At 36.0% G+C, this 20813-nt stretch overlaps 1 protein-coding gene across 7 annotated transcripts in view; it reads left to right on the top strand.

Moving 5' to 3' along the window:
* Positions 1-20813, top strand: part of XRN1 (5'-3' exoribonuclease 1) — a 126331-nt gene that overhangs the window by 46400 nt on the left and 59118 nt on the right. For all 7 annotated transcript variants that reach the window (XM_017523759.1, XM_017523755.1, XM_017523757.1 and 4 more), the window contains 9 exons: positions 724-886; positions 1661-1774; positions 4872-4970; positions 7050-7165; positions 7740-7886; positions 11943-12032; positions 12688-12823; positions 18207-18263; positions 18425-18557. In XM_017523759.1, coding sequence (XP_017379248.1) covers positions 724-886; positions 1661-1774; positions 4872-4970; positions 7050-7165; positions 7740-7886; positions 11943-12032; positions 12688-12823; positions 18207-18263; positions 18425-18557 — 1055 coding nt within the window. The remainder of the gene's footprint in view (positions 1-723; positions 887-1660; positions 1775-4871; positions 4971-7049; positions 7166-7739; positions 7887-11942; positions 12033-12687; positions 12824-18206; positions 18264-18424; positions 18558-20813) is intronic.

The raw sequence follows: 20813 nt of genomic DNA, 5'->3' as shown, positions 1-20813 counted from the left end.
TAGACGTAGAATTGTTGGGTCATGTGTTAGTTATGTGTTTAGCTTTTTGAGGAACTGCCAAACTGTTTTCCACAGCAGCTACACCATTTTACAGTCCCACCAGCAATGTACAAATGTTCCAGTTTCTCCACATCATCACCAAAACTTATTTTTTTCACTGTTTTTTAATTATCGCCATCCTAGTGGATGTGAGAACAGGAGTTTCTTATAGCTCTATGAGTTCTTATTTAATCACATAGACAGTTGTAGAAGTATCCACAGAGTAAAATAAATAATATAAAAAGTCTCAAGTTAAGTACCTAAAACTGCTAGCATATTTAGTCTGGGTGCGGTGGCTCATGGCCTGTAATCCCAGCACTTTGGGAGGCCAAGGCAGGTGGATCACAAAGTCAAGAGATTGAGACCATCCTGGCCAACATGGTAAAACCCTGTCTCTACTAAAAATACAAAAATTAGCCTGACATGATGGCATGCGCCTGTAGTCCCAGCTACTCGGGAGGTCGAGGCAGTAGAATTGCTTAAACCCGTTAGGTGGAGGTTGCAGTGAGCCGAGATTGCGTTATTGCACTCCAGCCTGAGCAACAGAGTGAGACTCCATCTTAAAAAAAATTAAAAAATAAAGTTTATTTATACATTTGATTGTGAGTTGATAGTTTAGATGATGATTATCCTAGAATATCTGCATACTCATTCATATATATATTTCATTTTTCTTTCTTTTAGTTACCTGAGAAGAAAAGGAATAATAATAAATGAGACATCTGCAGTTGTATATGGTCAGTTACTCACAGGTCGTAAATATCAAATAAATCAAAATGGTGAAGTTCGTCTAGAGAAACAGTGGTCAAAACAAGTTGTTCCTTTTGTTTATCAAACTATTGTCAAGGTGAGTATATATCAAGTTTCAATTCTATTTTAATGTACACTATTATACATTGTATAACCAAAAGATGACATATTAATATAAATAAACTAATTCAGCAATGTATAATAGAGATTATTTAATATAACTTACAAAATACCTTATTCTTTGTAAGAAGTATTGCATGCTCAAACACTCACTATTTGTAGTTAGGAAACTTGTCTTTTATGCTTTTTTAAGGACTTCATCTCTAAAAGAAAAAATTCCAGCATTAACTTATACCCTTGAATTTTATGTTTTTATTCTTCAAAAATATTTGCCTTAAATAATCTAATAAATATAAAAGGCATTTGCTTTTGTGTTTATAATCTTAGATATGATAAGAGGACAAAAAATTTTAGTATGTAGTGATCCTATAATTTGCGGTGTTATAGTACAGTATAGTGACTAAGTGACTCAGAGCACTGGCTACCTGAGTCGGCTTCTTAGCTACATGACCTTGGACAAGATTCATCCCCATTCTGTGCCCCATTTTCTCATCTGTAAAGTGAGGCTAATAATGGTCTCTGCCACAGAGGTTTGTCTTGAGGATGAAATAAACTCAGTAGATGTATGAAGCACATAGAAGAGTACCTGCCATTATAACCAGTCAAATTTTAGCTGTTAGCATTATGTAGAAAAATCTTCACATTGACTTTTATAAACAGCATAGTCAAAATCCCATAGGAGAAAAACTTGATATGCCATCTATAGAAATTTTGACTAAGATGATTTACTTTTATATTTTATTTTATGCAGGACATCCGTGCTTTTGACTCCCGTTTCTCCAATATCAAAACATTGGATGATTTGTTTCCTCTGAGAAGTATGGTCTTTATGCTGGGAACTCCCTATTATGGCTGCACTGGAGAAGTTAGTTTCCATTATTGCTACTGATACATTTTTCTGTAGTTTGAAGCAGTTATTTACCTTCTCTTCATTTAGGTTTAAATTAAAATATAATAATGAAGAAAAAAATAAAAAAATTTATCCATGTAACTTATGAACACAGTATTTGACTTATATATCTAAAGACTGTATATCTAAGACTAAAGACTATCTAACTTTAGTCTTGAGCAGATTAGGATCAAGAGGTGGTATGTTCAAATGCTGATCTCTTTTTTAAGCAATTTGGTTTATTGTAGTGGTATGGATGAAGCAAATTTGAAACTTTTAGACATGTAATAGACTTGAGTTAATTTGTAAACGTGTTCATATTTGAGGAACTTCAGTTCCTAAAGGGAAAAGGGTATATGCAAATGTGGAATGGGAGAAAGCAAAAAAGAACCCGTAAGGACAGATTTGGACGTATTAGTGTGAACTCATGTTTTCTAAAATAATATGTATATGTTTGTATACCTGTGTATATAGGCACATGTATATGTGTATGTGTATATACATGTATGCATGTGTTCTATACGTACATGTATTTTCTAGCTCTGTTTGCCCAAAGGGATAAGAAGCAAAGACACCTTAGCACAATGAGCACATGTACAACCCAGATCTTAACCTCTAATTTCATACCTCACTAAAAGGAAAAGGACTTTTCAGAGAAATTGCTGATTCTGGATCTGGGGCAGGAAGGCTACAAGATGAACCTGGAACATCTTGTTATGCCAGAAAGTAAGGAAGTGCTCAAAGAATGCTAGAAGTTTGTTGTGTAAACACAGGAACCAGGTTAAAGGTATTACCACGGGCCAAATCTTGGATACTTTGAGTGACAAAATAATTAAATTCAGTAATGAATTATTAACCATTAAGGGGGAGACAAGAATTCATGATTCTATAGTGATAGTAAAAGGATAAATAGGGAAAGGAAGGGCTCTTGTTGATAGTAGCATGTCAGAAGTAAATTTGGAGAGAGTGCTGCAGTTGAAAAACCATTTTGCAACCATTATGGTAAGGATTGAATCATGTAAGAATCATCATTGGGAAGTTAATCTAGGGAGAATTTTTTTTTTAATCAGGAGCAGAATATTTGCATGGTCTTAGAAAGTATTTCCTACAGACTATTAGTTTGCTGCAAGGGAAACAAAAACTGTAATTACTCAGGGAAGAAATTGAGCAACATCTTGATGGTATAATCAAAGTTAGCATCGCATTACAAGAGACGAACATTGTGTACCTCCAGATGTAATACCCTGTGAAGGACACATCATCTATGCAGTATTCTGGCCAGGAGTTAGAGACCAGCCTGGCCAACACAGCAAAACCTCATCTCTACTAAATTTATAAAATTAGCTGGGTATGATAACACATGCATGTAATCCCAGCTACTTGAGAGGCTGAAAATGAGAATTGCTTGAACCTGGGAGGCAGAGGTTGTGGTGAGCTGAGATCACACCACTGCACTCCAGCCTGGATGACACAGTGAGACTCTGTCTAAAAAAAAAAATACAAAAAAAGCAATAACTTAACATAAAATTGAAAGGTCAGTGTTACAAAAAACAAAGGCAGTGGATACGTTTTAGATTAAAGGATGCTAAAGAGATAAACAAATATAATATCTGATCCTAGTCTGGATCCTGTAATAAAGGAAGAAAAGAGTTCTATAAAGGACATTATTAGGTCAACTGACAAAATTGGAATATGGATGATAGCTTAGATAAAAGTATTATGTTAATGTAAATTTATATACTTAATAACTATACTGTGATTATATAGTAAAATATCTATCTTAGGAAATACAAACAAATATTTAGAGGTCAGGGACATGATATATGTAATATATACTAAAAGGGTTCAGAAAGATAACTACGTATATATAAATACACACACAGTACACAAATGTTAAAGCCATTTGTTTTACAATGCTAACAACAGGTGAATCTGGATAATTTTTGTTTCTTTTTATTTTTTGAGACAGAGTCTGGCTGTATTACCCAGGCTGGAATACAGTGGCAGATCTGTGCTCACTGCAATCTCCGCTTCCTGGATTCAAGTGATTCTCCTGCCTCAACCTCCCAAGTAGCTGGGATTATAGTCATGGACCACCACTCCTGGCTAATTTTTGTATTTTTAGTAGAGACCGGGTTTTGCCATGTTGGCCAGGCTGATCTTGAACTCCTGACCTCTACTGATCTGCCTGCTTCGGCCTCCCAAAGTGCTGGGATTACAGGCGTGAGCCACCACACCCAGCCTGGATAAATGCTTTTATTTGTAGTGTTCATAAATGTGTTCTTTGTAGTATTTTTAGTTTTGCAACTTTTTGGTACTTTGAAATCATTTCCAAATAAAAAGTTAATTTAAAAAAGAATGATCGGGCCAAGCACAGTGGCACACACCTGTAATCCGAGCACATTGGGAGGCCAAGGTAGGTGAGATTGCTTGAGGCCAGGAGTTTGAGACCAGCCTGGGTAACATGGCAAAATCCTTTCTCTGCAAAAAATGAATTGGGCTTGGCGGCGCACACTTGTAGTTCCGGCTACTTGGGAAGCTGAGGTGGGATGATCATTTGAGCCCAGGAAGCCAAGGCTGCAAGCCAGCAAGCCGTGATAGCACCACTGCACTCCAGCCTAGATGACAGAGCAAGACCCTGTTGTCAAAAAAAAAAAAAAAAAAGATTGGCCAGATGCAATGGCTTACACCTGCTATTATCCTACCACTTTGGGAGACCAAGGCAGGAAGATTGCTTGAGCCCAGGAGTTCAAGGTTGCAGCCAGTCTTGATCCCACCACTTTAGCCTGAATGATAGAGTGAGAGCCTGTCTACGGCCATACCACCCTGAATGCTCCTGATCTCTTCAGACAGAATGAGATCCTGTCTCAAAAAGAAAAGAGTAATAACAACCATTAAAGCAATGATACAATGATGAAAATTTACAGTATTATACCCACTTAGAAATTTCAAGAGAATTTTCACTGTCCAACTTGTCATAATGTTTTTAAAAAATAATAGTGTTCAAATAAGTTAAAAAATAAAATACTCTGAAAGAGACTAAAATATACAGTGATTTTTTTTTTCCCCTAAGGTTCAGGATTCAGGTGATGTGATTACAGAAGGTAGGATTCGTGTCATTTTCAGCATTCCATGTGAACCCAATCTTGATGCTTTAATACAGAACCAGCATGTGAGTACAGTAGTTTGTATTATTTCAGTTAGAATTGATAAACTTTTAAAATATTAGGATATTTTGCCGCTTCCTTTGAATTTATTTCAAATGTTATATTTAATACTGATTAGATTCTCCCTCCCAGTTGCATCTAGTATTATTTAAAAATAAGTGTGGAATCTGTGCTCAAAAATTTATGTAGATCTTTGTGGGGGAAAATCACTGAAGTCCCATTATTGATTTGTAGTGATTGTTATGCATTATTATGTTCAAGCTTACAAGAGTCACATTGATGAGCATACCCTCTGGGAATAGATGTATGTGTTTTAAACTTTTAATAATAAGTCAGAGCCTGCATTTTTAGTTCCAAGTGACAAACGGCCTTTCTGCAAAGGTTGTATGTATCTATTCAGCTAAGAACAAACAATCTCAACCCTAAAGAATATTGGGAAATTGCAGTTAAGTTCACAGCATCTTTTTCAGAACTTTCTCGTCAAAAATTTCCAGTGGCTTTCTTTTCTCCTGTTAAAATAGAGGGAAGGTTCTGTTACTGTCATTTGTTCTTATTAATTGGTTGGATAATTAACTAAAATTAATTCACAATCAGCCAACTATTGCTACTTAGGCTTTTTCCCTCCCCACTAATGATAAAATCTAAAGCTTTCTTCCTGTGAAATGAACTGAAGGCATTAGGTATCACTACACCCATTAGGAAACTTTATGTATGAAAGGCAGTCATTCCTAAAATCTTACCATCTGGTGCCTGTGGAAGAACAAATTTAGACAGCATAGTCAGGAAACCAGGAGAGTGGCTCATTAGATAAAGTAGCTGGAGTTTTGTTCTGGGAATCAGTGAAGCTTAAAGGACTTGTGTTCCTTCATCCTCAGCTCTTTCTAGATCTAGAAGAGCCTGTCCTCTTGTATAATAGTATGCAGTGTTGATGGGCATGCCTTCTCCAGTTTAGTTTCTTTCTTTTTATATTCATTCAAGCTGCCTTATTTTTCTACCACAGTATTCTCAGCTACTTATTTCATATTTTCTAGGATGTTTGTGATGGTTTTAATTAGTTTCAAATTACAGTAAAACCCATTATTTCTCAATTTGGGCAGGACAATTATGTATTAAGTACAACTGTTTTGTATATGGCAGAACAGTTGGCATCTTTGGCTCAAGGGCATTAAGTGCTAGTAGCCCATGCCAATTATTGTAATTAAATGTGCCTCTACACATTTCCAAATGCTTGTTAGAAAAGTGTTGCTACTTATGATTGAGACCTACTACATTATTCTTCCATGTATTCTGGAAAGCATACCTGATTTGTATTATATTATTGCTAAATCTGATGACTTTCTTAAGTATGTTTTATTGTTATGTACATGATGTTAGAGTATATGGTAGTTTATCCTAGTTGGTATTGGATTCATGAATCATCTGCTTCCTGGTTAAATATTATATGATCTGTTACTTTTTCTTTTAATGTGACAATATGTTTTCTTCCCTTAAATATATAAATTAAGGTTACATTTCATTGACTGTATTAATTATAGGTCTACACATACTTGTATATTTTCATATGATAGTAAATATTAGGGGAAGAGAATATTACTTATATCCATATATGAAGGACACTTTTAGTTTTTCTCAGTAGCGACTATTTTGATGACGAACCTATTTTTTAATTCAGTCTAATAATTATTGATGCCTCATTTTGTCCCAAGTACTTTGCTAGGCCCTGCTTGGGATATGAAAATTAGTAGAAACAAAAACAAACAAAAAACTTGCCTGTGGAGTTTGCCATTTAGTACTTACAATAGAGTTTATTTCTTGAGACAGTTTCACAAACTGTATATTTCCTCCCCCCTTTTATCCATCCTTGGGAATTCTGTCCTTTAAGGAGAAAGAGAGAGGAGCAGAAAAATTCTGCCTACAGATCCTTTCAAAAAAAAAGGGGAAATGGATCTAAGTGAGAATCCTTATATTGCCACAATCCAATGGTTAGTGATGTCTTGATTATCTCCAGATTTTAAAGGTAAAGAAATAACATTTAATGTAAACTTGTGTTTCCATAATTGACCTTTTTGTTTTTATATTTAAAGAAATATTCTATAAAGTACAACCCAGGATATGTGTTGGCCAGTCGCCTTGGAGTGAGTGGATACCTTGTTTCAAGGTTTACAGGAAGTATTTTTATTGGAAGAGGATCTAGGAGAAAGTAAGTTTATGTTAGAGAAATTTACTTAAAGTGGCAGAAAAATTAAATGATAAAGATTAAATGCTTAATATTTCAGTATTTTCTTATTAATTGCTCTGAATTGTCTTAAAATTATGCATAAATTTCTCTGATGGTAATCTTTCATCTGAATGGCACATGTTTTAGGTGGTTGGAAAAGACAGTTCTTATTTTTTAGCAGCTAACAAATTGAACCTTGAAAAAAGGTATCAGAGGGTGTGTGTGAACCTCAATAGTATATTTCCTTGCATCTCGTTTTTTCATTTTCCTTTATAATTACTTAATTTATTTACATGCTTTGTTAACTTGGGTTTTGAAGCTTTTCTTCTAGTTTTTCAATTACTGCTACTTTGGAAATAACCATAATAACTAAAATATAGAGGAATAATAAAAACTGAGCTTTTCTAAGAATTGAAAGCAAAACATTTTATTCCTTGAACAACATTTTAAAACTGGTATGTGTGTGTGTGTGTGTGTGTGTGTGTGTGTGTGCCCGCGCGCACGCACGTGTGTGTGCCTGTGTGTGTGCATGCGTGCATATATGGTTTAAATTCAGCCCTCATGGAGACCATAAAGCAAATGTGGGTTTAAATCTCAAATTCAACAAGAAAAATGAGGAGGTACCTGGATATACTAAGAAAGTTGGAAGTGAATGGATGTATTCATCTGCAGCAGAACAACTTCTGGCAGAGTACTTAGAGAGGTAAGTACCTAATAAGATCCTAGTGGGCATCCAAAATCTTAGGAAAATACTGTTTATTTTGCCTTGCTGACATTAGTTTTAGAGGACAAATTTTCCATTAGTAAAATCTGGCATATGTTATATGTAAACTTAATTTTGCATCATGGAATGTCATAGCCACTAGCTAAAATAGAGTAAAAAAAAATACCATATTATTAAAAAGAAAAAAATACAATGAGAATTGACTTCCTTAGTTAAAATTTTCTTAACTTACTATCATAAATTTTTCACTACTTCGCATACCTGTGTCATCACTGAGAGGACTGGTATGGATAAACAAAGCTCTTAGCATAGTGGATTTTTCTGATTCTTAGAACTATGTAGCTGCACAGGTTACTGTCCTAGAATTATTGAATTCTATTGCTGAAATTATCTAGGAAATTGCACATGATGTTCTTGCTGGGTGTCTCACATCATTTTTCATCTTTATGTCCCTGGCTCTGTGTCCTAATTTCCCCTTTTTATAAGGACACCAGTCATATTGGATTCGAGCCCATGCTAATGGCCACATTTTATTTGACTGCCTCTACTAAAAACCCAATTTCCAAATAAAGTCACATTCCATAACTTCTGAGTGGGGCAGGACACAATTCATTCCCATATTACCATCTGGAAATTTAGATTGTTTCTCTGTCCACTTCCTTATTTCCTTAAAAGGTCATATTTAAACTACTTTTTCTTAATTTTTCAACTTGACATATTTATGGATTTTCTACTATGAGTGGCTTTCCTACTCTGAGCTTCAGCTTTCCTTAACTACCACCACTCTGGATTCCCTCACACACATATTTCCCCTGTCACTAAAGTTTTATCAGGTTTTTTAATTAAGTCTTTATTAAAGATTTACTTCATTATAATGAAGTAAATGTTCACAGCTCGACCTTATGGAGTATTAAGATTACATTTCCTTTTTTGTACACATTTTTGTTTTCGCTGCTGTTTTTTCATTTGCTGCTTACACATAGCAAATTCAGCCCTAATCTCTGCCATAGCTGTAAAACTCAGTGTGGTCAAACAGATCAGGTCATTGCTCAGTTCCATTTTCCTCAAGTCTTCTTTTAAACCTTCTGTCTTCCTTCTTCAGTTTGAACTGATTACCCTCTAGGGCTGTTGTGCAGCTCTCATTCTGGAGTTTCCTGGTACTGTCATCCTAGAAATTCAGTTCTCTTCACCAGTCAGCCATATAGGATTCCTTCATTTTCTGACTCTCATATCTCACTCTTTCTGATTTATATCTCCATTTTCATGGAATACTTACTTCAGTAGCTTCCTGAGGAAACTTGTATGTCTGGAGATGTCTTTATTCTTCTCCTGCACTTGATTGATAGTTTGCCTGAGTATAGAATCCTGGATTGAAGATTATTTTCCTTCAGAATTTTGTTTTTGTTTTTGTTTTTGAGACAGAGTCTTGCCCTGTTGCCCAGGCTGGAGTGCTGTATGATCTCAGCTCACTGCAACCTCTGCCTCCCCAGTTCAAGTGATTCTTCTACCTCAGACTCCCAAGTATCTGGGATTACGGGCACCTGCTACCACATCTGGCTAAATTTTATGGTTTTTTTTTTTTTTGAGGATGGGGTTTCACCATGTTGGTCTCAAACCCCTGACCTCAAATGATCTGCCTGCCTCAGCCTCCCAAAGTGCTGGGATTACAGGCATCAGCCACCACACGCAGACTTCCCTCAGAATTTTGAAAGCACTGTTCCATTCTCTTTTCATTTCCATATTGCTACTGATAAATCCTTCGCCATTCTGATTCTGAATTTCTGTATGTGATCTATTTTTATTTTCTGAAATCCTTTTAGCACCTTTCCTTTACTGGTGGTCTTTAATAATGTGAGGATGTGTGCCTTGGTATGGATCTTTTTTTCCCTTTCTTCTGTTCATCCCTTTCAGGCTTGAAACTGATGCCCTTCCATTCTGAGACTGTCTTGTATTATTTCTTTGATAATTTTCTCCTCACCATTTTTTTCTGCTTTCTATTTCTGGGTATCCTTTCAGTTAAATCTTAGACCTTCTGGATTAATCCTCTTGGTTTTCTCTCTCCTCATCCATTTCCTATATTGTTATACTTCTGTTCTACTCTGGAAAATCTTTTCAACTTTATTGTTTATCATTTAAAATTTCTATTTGATTTAATCATTTTTTACTAAAAGTATGTCCTTATTCTCTGGCTATATATAGCATCTTATTCTTACAGTAAATGGAATATCTTCATTTATTTCTCTGAAGATGATTCTAGGATTTTTCCTTCTATTTTTTGTGTTTTCTGTTTTCTCCAATAGCTTTTATTCTTCCTGTTTGATTTGGTCTCTCTTTCATGTTAAAGCTTTTTTATTGTTGTTCTTGTTTGGTGATTATTTGATATCCAATCATATTTAAGAATGAGGCACTAAAAAGCTGACTGGAAATTTAGTGTACTTAGGTAGGGCTTATCAGGTTGGACTTTACTGTTTCTACAGAGGACCTCCTAGTATCACTACCTGCATGTTTATCTTTTCTTTCGCCAAGAGGTGGCCTGCAGCCTTTTCCTTGGCAGTAGATATGAATGTAGTGGATAAAACTGATTGCCAGTATTCTGGTAGTTAACCAGGGAAAGGGGGTTTCATTACAAAGTGGATACTGTGCTACGTCTCCCAGATGATGTTTCAAGACTTAAAGACCTATCCTTCTGCAGCAGGAATGCTGCTTTCTGACAGTCCTCAGCTGTGAGCCCTCTTCAGTAATTGCCTGGATGAGGAAAACTGCCTCACCTAAAGTTGCTTTTTCTTCCTACAACAGCCACAGATCAATGCCTGATCTATAAGGAGGCATAGAAGCCTAGACATTCTGATCACCCCAATTCAAGGCTGGTCTGAAGGGCCATCCCAGTTTGAGATTTTTGTGGGGGTTGGCCAAGGAATTCGTTGAGAATTAATCACAGCCCAGCCTCTTCCTGTGCCCAATTCTGCTTTCCCTTCCCTTCCATGGGTGTTGATCACACGAGGACTTTCTACTAAACTTCGTGCATGCTTATTTCCATTGCAGAGTCCATTCCTAGAGACCTTATGCCTCCTAGTCTGCTTCCTAGTGACACAGTGTACAATATTTATGCTTTCATTAATTCCATTTTCAGTATAACACCTGTGGTCTCCTCCTTGTGCTGTCCTCACCCCCAGCTCCCTGTGACTGGCATACATAAGGCTAGAGTATCTCCTATTTGACCTCTTCAAAATATAGTTACAGGTTGTATGCTGGGGTGATAGGCAGGCAACCACATGACACTCTAACTGCTTGTTATACAAACTTTAAATCTTACTAAACCTCATGCCACACTTTCAAATGTACCTGGAACCTACAATTCCTGAGCTTTTTCAGAGTGTTCTGTGTTTTAAATCAAATTGCTTCTTATTGCCTCCTCCCACTGGTAGTGTAGGGTTTAGCTTATTCCTGTCTGTCAAACCAGATAACATTTATCCAGTTTCCAATTTCTAAAATTTTAATTGGTTATATATGCCACCAGATACTGGGCTTCATTTTTCATCTGTCTCTCTAGTTCTATGCTCTTTTTTATACTATATTGTCATTTGAATGGATTGGATAGGGACAAAAGATAAGCACATATGTCCAATTTGCTGTATGTATCCAAATGTCCTGCACACTTCAGAAGGAAATGGAATGTTGAGGAATATCAGAAGAAGCTTCTAATCAATTTTAATTTGCTATATTGTGGAGTGCTCTAGTTTTGTTGTGAAAATTAGAAAATGAACCTGTAGATACCACTTTTGTCTATCAGCTGTCATTATAATGAAAGAGAGTAGACTCAGTAATTGAAGTTTATTATAAGTTTATGACTTGAATCTTAGCCAGTGGGAGATTTGAGGGCCTAGGAGTACTCTGACTTACCAGTCTTTCAGTTACATTATAATAGTCCTCAATATGCTTTATATGTCTCTTTAGGATCTGAAATTATTACATAAGAAGTTTATCTGAAGTTAACCATATATATTTTAAGGCAATTATTTTTGTTTGTTTGGCCAGAGCTCCAGAACTATTTAGTTATATAGCCAAAAATAGCCAAGAGGATGTGTTCTATGAAGATGACATTTGGCCTGGAGAAAATGAGAATGGGTAAGCAAGATTTTTATGGTATTTATTACCTAATAGTTCAGTTGAGTATTTCCAAAGGCAGATGCAGCTGGTTTGTCAAGAATTTCATATTATAACTTTTTTTTTTTTTTTGAGACAGGTTCTTATTCTGTTGCCCAGGCTGAAGTGCAGTGGCTCAAACACAGGTCACTTCAGCCTTGGTTCCCTGGACTCGAACAATCCTCCTACTTCAGCCTCCTGAGTAGCTGGGCCTATAGGCATATGCCTCTACATTTGGCGATTTTTTTTTTTTTTTAGTAGTGGCAGAGTCTCATGTTGCCCAGGTTGATTTCAAACTCCTAGGCTCAGGCCATGCTCCTGCCTATGTCTCCCAAAGTTCTGGGATTACAGGTGTGTCTTCTTCTTTTTTTTTTTTTTTTTTTTTTTACATTGTTTCATTTTTTCTTTAAGAGCTTAAAATTTTTTCTTTCATTTATATCAACAAATACTTTTAAACAAATCTTTTTGTGGGTTTTTTAATTACTAAGAGGTAACATGTCCATATTTGTATTAGATTTGTAATTAGTCCCAGTTAAGTTCAGTGACTAATTATTAGTTATATGTTTGATGTCTTTTATAATTTATTGCTCTGATAAAGTTGTAATCAAATTTAAAAAAAAATTTTTTTTTGCTTTAGTGCTGAGAAAGTTCAAGAAATTATTACTTGGCTAAAAGGACATCCTGTCAGTACTTTATCTCGTTCTTCTTGTGATTTACAAATTCTGGATGCAGCTATTGTTGAGAAAATTGAGGAAGAAGTCGAAAAGTGCAAGGTACTAACTTTCAGTAACCAAGATTATTGATGAGATCTGGAATTAAATGAACTATACATTATTTTACAAATAATTCATTTGTGTTTCAACCAAATAAAACCTAGAGATTCTACTTAGTATCAAATAATCCTGTAATTTAAAAAACGTTCTGGCCGGGCGTGGTGGCTCATGCCTGTAATCCAAGCACTTTGGAGGCCAAGGCAGGTGGATCACCTGAGGTCGGGAGTTCAAGACCAGCATGACCAACATGGTAAAACCCTGTCTTAAAAAAAAAAAAGTTCCAACCATTTACAGTAACCATTAATAGCCAATAGTGTTATGCCAAATTATATTTATATTGTATAACAGATGTTAATGGCCAGTTCTTAATATAACATATTAAAAATTATATTAAGAAATTATGTTACAATTTATATTAAGAATTAAGTTATATTAAGAACTGGCCATTAACCATTAACATATTAGTGTTATGCAATATTATAAACTTATAAAATTATATTTTCAATATACAAAAGACTTTGCATTTAAATTTTATGCCCTTGTAGTGTTTCTGATATTGAGAATTAATATTTTGTCATTCTAGTCACAGTAGAAAGTTTGAGAATAGGGTTAATAATCCCCTATTTCTTCCTGTTCTAACTACATTTTTTTTTTTCTTTTTTTTTGGAAACAATCTCTCTCTGTTGTCCAGGCTGGAGTGTAGTGGCATGATCTTAGCTCACTGCAACCTCCGCCTTCTGGATTCAAGCAATTCTCCTGCCTCAGCCTCCCAAGTAGCTAGGATTACAGGCACCCACCACCACGCCTGGCTAATTTTTGTATTTTTTAGTGGAGATGGAGTTTTGCCATGTTGGCCAGGCTGGTCTTGAACTCCTGACCTCAGGTGATCCATCCACCTCCGCCTCCCAAAGTGCTGGGATTATAGGGGTGTGAGCCACCATGCCCAGCCTCTAACTACATTCTTTAAAGAGACAGTTCATCTTTTTGTAAAACAAAAAGATATAATTGACTTTTGATAATAAATTCTAAAATGTACTTTTCTTTCTTTTTTTTTTTTCTTTGAGATGGAGGCTCACTCTGTCACCTAGGCTAGAGTGAAGTGGCGTGATATTAGCCCACTGTAACCTCTGCCTTCAGGTTCAAGTGATTCTCCTGCCTCAGCCTCCTGAGTAGCCGTGTTACAGGCACCCGCCACCACACCCGGCTAATTTTTGTAATTTTAATAGAGACCAGGTTTCACCATGTTGGCCAGACTGGTCTCAAACTCATGACCTCAGGTGGTCCACTCTCCTTGACCTACCAAAGTCCTGGGATTACAGGCGTGAGCCACCATGCCCAACCTAAAATGTACTTTTCTTACTCATACACTTATTGAGTTGCTAAAATTTTTTGAAATCCATGATCTCTCCTATTTTTTACATCTCACTTTCTTTTAACGCAGTAGACTTTGAGTGCATATTTTGTCTATAGAAAATGAATTTATTATATTACCTTTTTCAATGTTTGATGTCACTTTTCACAAATTTGCCCTTTTTATTAAAATGTTATTGCTTTGCCAATACAACATTCTCTTGTTCAAACTAATTGCAGAATAAGTTAAGAACTGGGTTCTGGAGCTGTCTCCCCTATCCCCTGAGTTTGAATCAGTTTTTTTTTTTTTAATTTAAGTTCTGGGGTACACATGCAGATCATGCAGGTTTGTTACATAGGTCTACACGTGCCATGGTGGTGGTATGCTATATCTATCACCCCATCATCTACATTAGGTATTTCTCCTAATGCTATCCCTTCCCAATACCCCTACCCTCTGCTGTTTCTCCCCCAGCCCCCTACCCTTTAGACCCCACTGTGTGATGTTCCCCTCTCTGTGTCTATGTGTTCTCATTCTTCAACACCCGCTTATGAGTGAGAACATGTGGTGTTTGATTTTTTGTTCTTGTGTCAGTTTGCTGAGAATGATGGTTTCCAGTTTCATCCATGTCCCTGCAAAGGACATAAACTCATCCTTTTTTATGGCTACATAGTATTCCATGGTATATATGTGCCACATTTTCTTTATCCAGTCTATCATTGATGGGCATGTGGCTTGGTTCCAAGTCTTTGCTGTTTTATGAAGAGTGCCACAATAAACATACATTTGTATATGTCTTTATAGTAGAATGATTTATAATCCTTTGGGTCAGTTTTTTGATATTAATAACCCTGGCAAGATACTTAACCTTTCCTTCCATAACTCTTGTTTCCTCATTGGTAAAATTACAATAAAATAGTACCTGCCTCATAGGGTCCTCTAAAAGATTAAATGAGTTAATACTAAGTAAATGACTTCTAATAATGCCTAGCTATTATTAATGCCTAATAAGCTTTTATTAATTATTTAAATTATCCTATCACATACTGAAGAGCTGTGATTATAGTCTAGAAAATCACCACTAGATGACTCTTTTTCTCTTTAGGAAAAAATATATGGCTCAGAGCCAAGAGTTTGATTTTTGAAGGGTCATTGATAATCAGCTGAAGATAGAAAGCCTGTATTTCTTTTTAATTGTCTTTCAATGTAGAGTGAAATCAGTTTGTTCACCATCATTTTTGAGGTGAGTTTTCCAATTAAAAAATATTTAAAGCCTTAAGCCCCTCAATTTTAACCCGTTTGGATTCAGAGCTTTCTAAAATGTTTCACACATTTTCCCTTTACCTTGCAAATGGAAGATACATATACGAAGTTTTAGTCTGTTATTTTGATTACTACAATTTTTAAAATATATGTGCATATAGATAAGACAGGAATTTTCTTAAACCTGTTAATGTGTCAGGGAGGTGCAGTTATGAGTGACTTTTTTGCTTTCAGTATTATGTTACTAGAGCAATAAAAGAAGGAGAAAAAACTAAAACATAAACACAACAATTCTAAAGATAATTTAAACTTTTCTTAGTAATGCAGGATCAGCATTAAAAGTATCAGTATTTGGCTGGGCACAGTGACTCACAGCTGTAACCCCAGCACTTTGGGAGATGGGAGGATCACTTAAGCCCAGGAGTTTGAGACCAGCCTGAGCAACATCTCAACAAAAAATTAAAAAATTAACCAGGCATGGTGGCACAGGCCTCTGGTCCCAGCTACTCAGAAGGCCAAGGCAGGAGGATCACATGAGCCAGGGAGTTTGAGGCTGCAATGAGCCGTGATCACATCACTGCACTCTAGCCTGAGAACAGAGTGAGACCTTGTCTCAAAAAAAAGAAAAAAAAAACAGTTTTCTTGTTGGAACATGATTTCCAAACTCAGTTAATTATCAAAATTACCGGCAGAACTTTTTAAAAACACAATTCCGATTCCACCTCTAGGCAGTGCTTCTCAAACTTTCGGATACAAACAAATCACCAGAAGATTTTGTTAAAATATAGTTCTGATTCAATAGGTCTAGGGTGTGACTTGAAATTCTTCATTTCTTTTTTTTTTTTTTCTTTTGAAATGGAGTTTCCCTTGTTGCCCAGGCTGGAGTGCAATGGCACAATCTCAGCTCACCGCAACCTCTGTCTCCTGGGTTCAAGCAATTCTCCTGCCTCAGTCTCCCAAGTAACTGGGACTACAGACATGTGCCACCACACCGGGCTAATGTTGTATTTTTAGTAGAGACGGGGTTTCTCCATGTTAGTCAGGCTGGTTTCGAACGCCTGTCTCAGCCTTTCGAAGTACTGGGATTACAGGCATGAGCCACAGTGCCAAGATTCTGCATTTCTAATAAGCTCCTAGGTGATCACATTTTGAGTAGTCAGTTTCCAAACTTCTCATACATTAGGTATGGGTTGGGGCCTATTATGAACATTACCGAGCTTATTCATTTGCCTAATGAACCAGTTTTGATAGCCATGTCCTCTAATCAATGCCATAGTGTAATAATGCCTAAGAATGTCTTAGAGCATATGGGTTATTTTTTGATATGCAATACTCCAGGCACAGTTCTTGTGCCTGCTTTTTAAAGTTCCTTTAAATATTCATAATCTTTCTTTTTGCTGTTGTAGTCTTTTAGTGAATCTAGTCTGCTATGGGCTGAGAGCATAGACACTTTGTCAATAAGGCCTTCACTGTTCACTCAATTAAAATTGTAATATCTTCCCCCCGCCACTGCTATCCTCCTTAACTGCTTCATTTTTCTCTAGGCTTTTTACCTTCTAACATGCTATATATCTTCCCTATTTTGTGTCTTATATATCTCCCTCAACTAGAATGAGAGAACAGATCACTGCTTTATCCCCAGTACCTCAATTAATCAATATATAGCACACAAATGGAACTCGGTAAATATTTATTGAAAGAATAAATGAAATGTGTCATAACAAAAAAAATAGATACTGTTTAAAGGCTTGAGCATTTTATAGTATATAAATACTTGAACCCTATAGTTTATGGACTCTATAGCATGGGTTCAGTCTGTGTCCCTTTATACTTATTCCCATAAGCTGTGTTCTAAAGAGAGGTGACTGCCATATAATTAAACTGCTGTAATTTTTTTAATTGGGTAAGCATTAACTTTAAATTTTTTAGTATGAATAGTAGTTTATGAATTGTAAAGGATATAAATTATTCTCATGTTTTATTATCTAGAACAGGTAATATTTCCATCTTACAGATGGAAGGAAGCTGATGCCTAAAGTAGTTAAGTGTGATTCACAGAACTAGCAAGTAGCAAAGATAGGAGAAAAGTCTTCTTCCAGCATTTTTTAGATAATGAAAAGATTCTAATATCAAGTGTTACAATAAATTCAAAGCAAAGGGTTTTGTTAAATGAATGCCACCATAGTTTACAAGTGACCATAAAATTCATGGTATGGTCATAGATCAGTAATTGATACTTTTAAAAAGTATATAAATCTTGATTGGCCATTGTGTGTAATTCTTTTTGTAGTTATAAAAAAGGCATTTGAATAGGATAGCATTTATATAAAGTCCAAAACAGATAATTATAATCTTTTGTGTTAGAAGTAAGGTTACTTTAGGAAAGGGTAGTAACTGGAAGGAGATGGAAAGGATTTCTTATGTTGTGTTTAGCAATGTTGTTTGTTGAACCAGGCATAGTTATACATAGATATACTATTAAAGTTCATTGGTCTACATACTTATAATTTTTCATTTTCGTCCCCATGCTGTCTTACACTTCAACAAAAAATTTTACTTTAAAAAGTTTTAAAATAATAATTTAAGCTGTAGGCGTTTTATATGTGTTTATTTTCTTTCTCCTTGCTGCAGCTGCAGAACTTGAAATATTTTAAAAATTAATCACTTCATTTGGCTTTTTAAAATTCCGCCATGTGGCAATAGTGAGTAGTTGAGTGATTTAAAAATTTTACATTTTAAAAATATTTAACAATTTTTCTTTTTCCTCAGCAAAGAAAGAATAATAAGAAAGTACGAGTAACAGTGAAGCCCCATTTGCTATACAGAGTAAGTTTTCTATCAAAGAATTCAGAGTTGTTGCTTTCATTTTGTATACATGAAAGGAACAAAAATGTTCTCATTTTTGGAAAAATGAGAAAAATGAGAAAAAAAAGTTTAGTAGGAAAACTTTTTTTTTAAATTAGAATTAATAGCTTTCTTCTCTTCAGCCTTTAGAACAGCAACATGGAGTCATTCCTGATCGGGATGCAGAATTTCGTCTTTTTGACCGTGTTGTAAATGTGAGAGAAAACTTCTCAGTTCCAGTTGGCCTTCGAGGCACCATCATAGGAATAAAAGGAGGTAACATCTTAATACTTGACACGTCTTCAAATTAATTTATATTGTAAAGTAATACACAGACTTGTCTGTTTTTTATATCCAAGCAGAAAGTGACTATAAATCAGGAACAAACTAAATCTTTTTATCTTTTAGTTAAAAATTTTTTAGGTTATGCTTTTCAGAGAAAAAAAAATCTCTTCTTTTTTTTATATAATCATCTAGAAAGAGATTAAAAGATGGAGAAATTGAGAAGGGGCTGCTGAGAATTTAGTAGTTTATATCACATTAAAATTACACAAGATCTTGGTGAGCATACATGTTTTCATGAAACTGATAGAGAATATTCATTGTTTCTCCCAAGTTAAACATTTGTCTAATCTTGTTCAGAGCTTTATCTTTATTTTCATTGTAATCACTTAGTTTCTGAAAATAAATAAACTTATATTACATTAGTTACAGTTAAAAGATTTGAAAATTGCTGGGCTCAGTGGCTCACACCTGTAATCCCAGCACTTTGGGAGGCCTAGGTGGGCAGATTACGAAGTCAGGAGTTTGAGACCAGCCTGACCAACATGGTGAAATCCAGTCTCTACTAAAAATACAAAACAGCCAGCTGTGGTGGCACGCACCTGTAGTCCCAGAGGAAGCTGAGGCAGGAGAATCACTTGAACCCAGGAGGCGGAGGTTTCAGTGAGCTGAGATCACGCCATTGCACTCCATCCAGCCTGGGCAACAGAGCGAGACTCCATCTCAAAAAAAAAGATCTGAAAATTGAACGTGCTTATTATTAATTTGGACTTTATGAATACAACTAAATCACATTATGTAAAACAGACCTATCAGTCTGTGCACAACAGTGTGGATACGGTTCACACTACTGTACCATACACTTAAAAGTGGCTAAGATGGTGAACTTTTATGTTTTTTGTTTTTTGTTTTTTTTTTTTTGAAACAGAGTCTTGCCCTGTTGCCCAGGCTGGAGTGCAATGGCGCAATCTCACCTCACTACAACCTCCGCCTCTCATGTTCAAGTGATTCTCCTGCATCAGCCTCTTGAGTAGCTGGGATTATAGGTGCACACCACCACACCTGGGTAATTTTTATATGTTTTTTTAGTAGAGACAGGGTTTCACCATGTTGGCCAGCCTGGTCTCAAACTCCTGACCTCGTGATCCACCTGCCTCAGCCTCCCAAAGTCCTGGGATTACAGGCATAAGCCACCACATCCAGACATTTTATGGCTTTTTAACCACCAAAAAAAAAAAGGAGAAGAGGGAAGAAAAAAGGAAGCAGCAGCTAAATATCTGAGTGTTCCCCCAGAGATATTCCTGGAATAACCAGCTTCATAGCGTAGATTCAGAAAAAAGTCAGTGCCAGCATGAAGCAGCATCATGCATGCAGGGGTCAGTGTGCTGGCAACACTCTTTATATATATAATCACAGGCACCCAACCTCTTGGTCTATCCATCCCAAAAGTAGGAAGAACAGGCAGGACACTAGCCAAAGAGAACTGCTTAATAGTGCCATCAATGTGCCAGGCACTAACACATTTTGCATTTAACCCTCACTATCACCCAAGGGGTGGGTGTTATTTTCTCACCTGAGAGGTTAGGTAGCCTTTCTGTGTTCACATAGATAAGTGGCAGAGCTGGGATTTGAACTCCTTCCCCTGAATCCTACCTAAATTTGAACTGTGGTTCTGTACATTTTCCATCTGTAGATACTCTTTGGATCTTACTGCCCACCTAAAAGAATTTTCTTCCCTAATTTTGTTTTCTCATTTTTTAGAAGACTCACTGTTGTTAAGATGTCAATGAAATCAGTTGCTTTGATTTATAGAGTCAAAGAAATCTCGATCAAAATCCCAGTAGCCAGTTTTTTAGAAATTGATAAGCTGGTTGTAAAATAAAGCAGAGGCTCTAGACTAACCAGAAAAATTTGAAAAAGGACAAATTTGGAGAATTTACTCCACCTGATTTCAAAACTTTACAAAGCTAGAATAATGAAAAACAATGTGAATTAGTAGAAAGATAGACATATAGATCAATGGAATATAACTAGAGTCCTGAAATAGACCCATACCTATATGGTCAACTGATTTTACAACAAATGTGCCAGGATAATTTGATGAAGGGATAATGTCTTTAATAAGTGGTGCTGGCCGGGCGCGGTGGCTCAAGCCTGTAATCCCAGCACTTTGGGAGGCCGAGGCGGGTGGATCACGAGGTCAAGAGATCAAGACCATCCTGGTCAACACGGTGAAACCCTGTCTCTACT

The sequence above is a fragment of the Cebus imitator genome, unplaced genomic scaffold (assembly GCF_001604975.1).
Source record: "Cebus imitator isolate Cc_AM_T3 unplaced genomic scaffold, Cebus_imitator-1.0 Scaffold30, whole genome shotgun sequence".
Taxonomy (NCBI): domain Eukaryota; kingdom Metazoa; phylum Chordata; class Mammalia; order Primates; family Cebidae; genus Cebus; species Cebus imitator.
This window is presented reverse-complemented; position numbering and strand designations above follow the sequence as displayed.